At 55.4% G+C, this 7,500-nt stretch overlaps 4 protein-coding genes across 4 annotated transcripts in view; 3 read left to right on the top strand and 1 right to left on the bottom strand.

Moving 5' to 3' along the window:
- The window catches only part of GUITHDRAFT_122754 (hypothetical protein), a gene marked incomplete at both ends in the record, with an annotated part of 2,303 nt that extends 465 nt beyond the window's left edge, over positions 1 to 1,838 (bottom strand). The window contains 5 exons of the mRNA XM_005817966.1: positions 1 to 638; positions 772 to 863; positions 919 to 985; positions 1,036 to 1,680; positions 1,725 to 1,838. The exon at positions 1 to 638 is cut by the window's left edge and continues 172 nt beyond it. Of these exons, the coding sequence (XP_005818023.1) occupies positions 1 to 638; positions 772 to 863; positions 919 to 985; positions 1,036 to 1,680; positions 1,725 to 1,838 (1,556 nt within the window). The remainder of the gene's footprint in view (positions 639 to 771; positions 864 to 918; positions 986 to 1,035; positions 1,681 to 1,724) is intronic.
- A 1,787-nt stretch (positions 1,839 to 3,625) lies between these two features.
- Positions 3,626 to 4,274, top strand: GUITHDRAFT_156695 (hypothetical protein; the record flags this gene model as incomplete). Its single annotated transcript, XM_005817965.1, has 3 exons — positions 3,626 to 3,969; positions 4,055 to 4,177; positions 4,208 to 4,274. A coding segment is annotated over one exon (344 nt), but the record flags the coding sequence as incomplete, so codon positions are not given.
- Positions 4,275 to 4,498: 224 nt separating this feature from the next.
- GUITHDRAFT_61245 (hypothetical protein) lies at positions 4,499 to 4,735 on the top strand (the record flags this gene model as incomplete). The annotated part of the gene is made up of 1 exon (XM_005817964.1): positions 4,499 to 4,735. A coding segment is annotated over one exon (237 nt), but the record flags the coding sequence as incomplete, so codon positions are not given.
- Positions 4,736 to 6,741: 2,006 nt separating this feature from the next.
- GUITHDRAFT_122752 (hypothetical protein) lies at positions 6,742 to 7,457 on the top strand (the record flags this gene model as incomplete). Its single annotated transcript, XM_005817963.1, has 3 exons — positions 6,742 to 6,894; positions 7,061 to 7,141; positions 7,281 to 7,457. Coding segments are annotated over 3 exons (411 nt in total), but the record flags the coding sequence as incomplete, so codon positions are not given.
- Positions 7,458 to 7,500: the final 43 nt, after the last annotated feature.

The raw sequence follows: 7,500 nt of genomic DNA, 5'->3' as shown, positions 1-7,500 counted from the left end.
ATGATCTGCGTCTGATGATCCCCCAGGTCCGTCCTGCTCCTCCCGTTCCTTCGAGCTCCCTTTCTCACCTCCACGTCCTTGCTGCCCCTCCTGCCCCCGCTCCCTCCCTCCCTCCTCCCTCCCTCTCCTCCCTCTCCTCGATGGATCACCGGGAGGCTGCGGGGCTCGGGGGGGAGGACGAAGACGGAGTGAGGAGCAGGTTTGTGCTCGCCCTTCTCGAGGATCGACAGAATCTTTCCCAGCTGCGACTTCACCTGCTCCTCCTCTTCCACCATCCTATCCAGTCGCTGCTGCATGCTCGAGATTTTGCTCTCCAAGTTCATGCAGCAGTTCTTTGACTTCTCCTCCTTCTCCTTCGCCTCCTCCTGCTCCTCCTGCTCCTCCTGCGGATCGAAGACCGCGCTCTTCCATGCGGCAAAGGAGGTGCACATGCTTGACTTGAAGAGCTTGTCAAGGATCTGCTTTCTCGTCTTCGTCTGCTTCATCGCGCTCGCTCCCACGTCCTTCTTCTCCATCTGATCCACGAACGAGATGAGCATCTTGACGGCGAAGATAAGCTGCTGTAAGTTCTGAATAGACCGCTTCCTTCCATCGATCTCATCCTTGCTGATGAACGAGCAGCGGAAGAACTTCTCCGACTGTCCTGGACTTCAGAAATGTGGAGAAGACGCAGGAGCATGGGAATGAGCCGGTGGACGGGGAGAAGAGGAGGTGGTGGAGGAAGAGGAGCAATGCAACATGACAAGCAGTGGACAACCTGAACAGTCTGACCATCTTGAAGACTCGGACAAGACGGAGAACGTTGATCGCAGGGATCTGGTCAAAGATGACCGAAGCCAGCGCGAGAATGACGACAACAAAATCTGCGGGGGGGGCAGGGAGAGGGTCAGGAGGAGAGCTCTGTCGTCGCCTCCTCACCGAACACATTCCATCCGTCCCGGAAGAATTTGTTGAACCAGTGCCCGAAAAGGTTAACGACCAGCTCCTGCTTCCACGCTCAGCTGGGGTCAAGGTCGGCAAGTAAGCGAGCAGCACCAGAGTGAAGACGGCTGTGACGGCGAGCTCAATGATCCTGAAGTTTCTGTCCATGTCGCTTCCGCTCTCCGGCAGCAGCTGCGCGTTTGCCAGGGAAGCGACGTAGGAGAAGAAGATGACGAGGCCGATGGCGAGCTGGAAGCCGAAGCTCTCGTACAGCTCCCGCGCCAACCTCCTTTCCCGCGCCAACATCCCCACGTCTCCCTTCGCCAGCTCAATCCTCTCTGCCACCTTCTTCGCGTGCTCGATCCCAGCCAGCCACTTTTCCAGCTCCTGCTTGTCGCCAGCTCGCAGCACGGTTGGCCTCCCAGAGTTTCGCCCGTTGGGGATGGTGTAGACGGTGAAAACGTTAGGCTCCTCCTCCTCGTCCTCCTCCTCGTCGTCGCCCGCGAAGTAGATCTGGTCGGAGAACTGCATGTCAGCCTTCTTCAACTTCTTCGAACGTCGCCCGTCGCGCTCTTGTTGCTTGAGACTCCCTTGGTCGTCGTGCCGCTTCCTGACATTGTGCACTACCGACTTGACCTCGACGAGGGGGATGAAGTCGATCAGCAGGTCCGTGTCTGCCTTGCCGAAGTTGATCCGCGTCTGGGAGAGCATAACCCTCCTCTTCTGCCACGTCACTCCCACAGGACTGAGCGACGAGGCCTGTCAGCAACGCAAGAGGAACAGCAGCGAGTGATTCACCTCACTACTTGTCGTCCCAACTCCGACACGAGGCTGCACTCGCTCGCTTGCGGCAGCTTGGCGGCGCTCTCGTCGTTTTCCTCGTTCTTCTTAACATGACCATGTCGGATCCCCATCATCACAGCCGCCATGATGCAGCCCCTGCTCGCCGGTAGCAGCTCGGGCCTTTGCTTTGGTTTTCCTGATCATCGAATCATGCAGGAGGTCAGTTAAGATTCAGAGAAGAGTCTTCAAGCTGCTGCCCTTGTACCCTTGGGAAGTCATGGCAATCATGGCAACAGCATTCATAACATACAAACGATGCAAGTGTCACACGAGTGAAACCTCATGTGACTGCAAGTGCTTCTCTCGGGCAGATTCTCTTCTAAATCAGGACTGCTCATCTTCCTCTTGGTCTTCTTGTTTACCGTGCATCCTGCTTCTTCGCCGAGTCTCCTGCCTGCCTGCCTGCCTGCCTGCCTGCCTGCCTGCCTGCCTGCCTGCCTGCCTGCCTGCCTGCCTGCCTGCCTGCCTGCCTGCCTGCCTGCCTGCCTGCCTGCCTGCCTGCCTGCCTGCCTGCCTGCCTGCCTGCCTGCCTGCAATCCTTCCGGCTCTCTTCCTCGCCCCCCCCCCCTCTTCGGGCTTCTTGAAGTTCCTTCCCCCTCTCCATCTTCGATCCCTCTCCTCCTCCTCCCCCCCTCTCCGTCTTTTGCGCGGCCGCCTCGCTATGCGGCGCCATCGTGACCGGCGTCAAGCGACTGATCTGTCAAAGTACCCCCTACCCCACCTGCAGAGGGTCGTCTCCACCCGAGAAAAATAACTTCCATCACCCCTTTCCCTATTGTAACACCCCTTGTACAAATGTACCCCCTCTTTACCTGATATTATCCCCCTCTTTAGCTAGCAACTTCTGTAAACGAGTACCCCTACCACCTCAAATCTCTCACCTACCCACAGGCCCTTGGTACTGCTGGGGTCATCATAGTAGGGGGGGGGTAGGGTAGTGGTCGGGATAAGTCATCACCATGGAAGGGGCTCATTTCGGGCCGGGTATAACCGACGGACTACCGTTGAAGTTTGTCAGACTTGTACTGAGTCAAAGTAATACAGATATCATGTCAACCTTAATTGCAACAAGACAGTCCGGTCACACGTTTGCTCAAGACCGAGTTGAATGCACACGAAACCAGAATTGAGGAGCCTATGAGAGATAGACAACTGTATGCCAGTGAGGCCCAGGCTAGCATCCAGACATGAGAAGACCTTAGGAGCAAGACGGCTAGGAAGGCCTCCTCTTCACTGTTACTGACGGTGACGCGTGCTACATCGCCGTCCTGAAACACATCAGAGTCAGGTTCGTCTGGGGGAGGTGAAAATCATCACGCGTGCTACCGTAGTACATCGCCGTCCTGAAACACAGAATCAGGTTCGTCTGGGTTTACAGGAGAGTTTTGTCAACCCGGCGCCGCAATCTTCCATCAATAACTGAGCCTGTGAGGCCCGGCCCCTTTCCCCCGGTGACCCCCCCGGGCCGGTGGACCCGGCCAGCCTATTACCATCCGAGTCCGTCACAAGGCATCATAACACTGACACTGTACTACCGGGCATGTTGCTGGGGCGGGCTTCCGAGCTGGTCGGCCCCATGGCGGCGCGGCGTCAGAAGTTTGTTGGCGGGAAAGTAGTACTACGGTACCAAGCTCAGCACTTTGTACGGGGTCGTGCTAGTACGGTACTTCAGCAATAACTGTTTGTAAATGCCGAATGTGATGGAAAGTTAGTACCAAAACAGATATTCTCATACTCTTTACAATGAAGTATTATTATCCAAATAATTCATTGTTTGTTCTGACCTAACTTTGTTGTATCATCCCACATGCTTGCGACACGAGGGCTCGTGCTGGCGCTCGTGCTCGTGTTCTCGCCAGAGCATGTGGGCGGCTACTTCCAATCTTTCTCGACATGCTACCACAGGCAGAGCTTGCAGCTGAGGTCTCATCGCAGACAGACCTCGCCGCAAATGCTGGCGCGGCCAGGAATCATGCGGCAGGGCAAGGCTACCTGCTACTACATCGATTCTCCCGCCAACCTCCCGGGGAACATGCAATCAAATTTCGAAGGCTCGATCTTCAGCAGATGTGCAAGTATAGGCTTTCATCGACGGGAGAAACTCCCAGCGGACGAGGAGACGAGGAGAAAGCTCAAAGATAGTGGCATTCTCACTAAAGGATACGCTGAAAGAGTTAACCAAGTGGTGTTCGCCGCGTGCGAAGAGTATTACAAAGAGTGCGCCACAAGACAGATTGATCCTTTGACGATCAGTCGGATGGATGATACTAAAGATATTGACCTCGCTACAATATCGGAATATCAAGCGGACATGTGCTTGACCTTTGACAATGACATCGATCTTCAAACCATCTTCAAGGACGTGGTCGTCAACCCCGCTCAGGATGTAAGGATATTCGGAAAGCATGGAGTCTCATATGAGGACCTCCAAGTCATGAAGGAGGAGTACATCTGCTTTGAAATCACGGAGACGCCTGGCAAAATCTTTGAAAAGCTGTTTCAGGTCAATCGGCTGTACAATGTATTGAAGGGTGAGATGATTGGCGAAGACTCCAAGATTGCGGCGATAGGTTTGTTGACGAATGGCAACAGAGAGGACTTTGAGGTGGTCAGTGGATGTTTGAGCAGGTTCTTCTCTCTGGCCTCTGATCACCATGAATTGACGTCGTTTGTGGATCCTGGAAGCATACCGTTTGTTTTGATTTACACTCCGTACAGGAATATTTATGGTGCTGTGCAAGATCTGAAGGAGAATGTGGACAGGAGGTTCGATGAACTGAAGGAGGATGTGGACACGAGGTTCAATGAACTGAAGGAGGATGTGGACACGAGGTTCAATGAACTGCAGAGCAACGTAACCGCGTTGCAGAGCGACGTAACCGAGTTGAAGAGCGACGTATCCGAGTTGAAGAGCGACGTATCCGAGTTGAAGAGCGACGTATCCGAGTTGAAGAGCGGCGTATCTGCTTTGAATGTTACGATGGGTCTCGTACTGGAGCTTCTCAACAAAAAGCTCAAGTGACTCTTTGTCGAACCTGATGCAGGCTTCAATTGAATGTCGCTGTTGTGTGTTTATTTTTAACACCTCATCATAGAGACTGGAAGGTGAATAAAATACTAAAACGTAGAATGATTGACGGGACTAGTCTGCTCAGGTACCGATGCTCGTTGGCTCTCAAGCAGTGGAAAGGAGTGTAAGGAGAAATGCGCCTACTCGCCATCTTCACTTCGGTTGTGACAGCGAGAGCGAGGGAACAGCAACAAGGAATGCGTGAAGATCCGCTCTCACTTCCATCCTCACTGTGAGACCGCATGGCGCGGCACAAGCGAACTGCCGTCCTCCGTCCTTACAGTTCTGTTGTTGATCCTCTACTGACTGGCACGCCGGGCTCGTCGTCCCACTATCCTCACACAGGCCTTGAGGCTCCTCTGACTCGAGTCGCAGCAGGAAACTCTTCTAGCCCCTGACATGCTGGGGGGACAATCTCTCTCTGCAGCTTCTCTTCCGCAGGTTGACATTTGATTGCCAAAGCAGGCATGACTTCATCGACCGATCCCCCACCCCTACCATCAGCCTACAGTCGATCCCACACCCCTACCATCACCCTACAGTCGATCCCCCACCCCTACCATCACCCTACAGTCGATCCCCCACCCCCACCATCACCCTACAGTCGATCCCCCACCCCTACCATCAGCCTACAGTCGATCCCCCACCCCTACCATCAGCCTACAGTCGATCCCCCACCCCCACCATCACCCTACAGTCGATCCCCCACCCCTACCATCACCCTACAGTCGATCCCCCACCCCCACCATCACCCTACAGTCGATCCCACACCCCCACCATCACCCTACAGTCGATCCCACACCCCTACCATCAGCCTACAGTCGATCCCCCACCCCCACCATCACCCTACAGTCGATCCCACACCCCCACCATCACCCTACAGTCGATCCCACACCCCCACCATCACCCTACAGTCGATCCCCCACCCCTACCATCACCCTACAGTCGATCCCACACCCCCACCATCAGCCTACAGTCGATCCCCCACCCCTACCATCAGCCTACAGTCGATCCCCACACCCCTACCCGCAGGTTGACATTGATCGCCAAAAGCAGACATTACTCATCGGTCGATCCCCCACCCCCCACCATCAGCCTACAGTCGATCCCCCACCCCCACCATCAGCCTACAGTCGATCCCCCACCCCCTACCATCAGCCTACAGTCGATCCCCCACCCCTACCATCACCCCTACAGTCGATCCCACACCCCTACCATCAGCCTACACACAGAGCTCTCCCTCTCTTCGCTCAACAGGTCCACATGAAAGGCACAGAGCTCTCCCTCTCTTCGCTCAACAGGTGTACATGAAAGGCACAGAGCTCTCCCTCTCTTCGCTCAACAGGTCCACATGAAAGGCACAGAGCTCTCCCTCTCTTCGCTCAACAGGTCCACATGAAAGGCACAGAGCTCTCCCTCTCTTCGCTCAACAGGTCCACATGAAAGGCACAGAGCTCTCCCTCTCTTCGCTCAACAGGTCCACATGAAAGGCACAGAGCTCTCCCTCTCTTCGCTCAACAGGTCCACATGAAAGGCACAGAGCTCTCCCTCTCTTCGCTCAACAGGTGTACATGAAAGGCACAGAGCTCTCCCTCTCTTCGCTCAACAGGTCCACATGAAAGGCACAGAGCTCTCCCTCTCTTCGCTCAACAGGTCCACATGAAAGGCACAGAGCTCTCCCTCTCTTCGCTCAACAGGGTCCACATCAACTTCAAGTCCGGAACTCAACCATCAAACGCCCCAACCGCCAGACGATTGATGAGCGGAAGAGTGCGCTACAGTTTACGCTAGACCTGCTGTACGGTTACCCGGGCCTGCATTGCGAGGAAGCGAAGATTATCCGGAGCTTGTGGCATTGTCTCCCACTGCTCCTGCTGAGAGTGAACAGAGTGTTTCTTTTCAACAAGATGGCCAAGCGGATGGAAATAGCAGAGGTCAGCGGGCGGGGCGAGTTACGAGACAGCGGGCATCGCAAGCTAAACGCCCACAACCTTATGGACAAAGTGCAGGCTGCTCTGCACTGGGCTGAACGACCACGAGCTGCACACGCTGAGCCGGCGGTTCTCAGCTGGCGATCAGCTGGTGGACTACGAGGCGATGCTGAGAGAGGATAGAGTTTCACCTTGTGATTTATCAACTGTGCTACAGTAATTCATAAGGAAGGTATCACGGAACTTATTGACTGGTATCTCAATATAGTGAGGTTCATCGTCTCTGATTGTGCAGCAGCGAGAGCCTCAGGCGTTTGACCCCGCGAGCTCGCGACGAGAAGGAGGAGGATACGAAGCCGCGCATGCCAACCTACAGGTAAACCTCCTGCTCCTCCTACTGCTGCTGCTGCTGCTGCTGCTGCTGCTGCTGCTGCTGCTGCTGCTGCTGCTGCTACTGCTCCTCTTCACTCTTCTTGTCTGCTGCTCTGCCTGTGCTGCGTCTGACGGGTGGGCAGCGGCTGCTGTATCGTCGAGGAGCGTCGGGGCTGCGGGGGCTGGAGCGAGCGATGTCGCACATCTCGAGGGGAACGAGGCAACTGGACCGGGAGGATCTCAACACGGTGATGGCCTACTGCGGGATCAGCATGGGAGCCGACGAGCTCGAGGAATCTTTCGCATACACGAGGACGGAGGTCACGTGCTGTGCGAGGACCTCAGCCGCAGCCTCCGCCCTCC

This window comes from Guillardia theta (genome assembly GCF_000315625.1).
Source record: "Guillardia theta CCMP2712 unplaced genomic scaffold GUITHscaffold_431, whole genome shotgun sequence".
Taxonomy (NCBI): Eukaryota; class Cryptophyceae; order Pyrenomonadales; family Geminigeraceae; genus Guillardia; species Guillardia theta.
The sequence above is the reverse complement of the archived record's forward strand: the minus strand, read 5'-3'. Positions and strand labels throughout refer to the sequence as shown.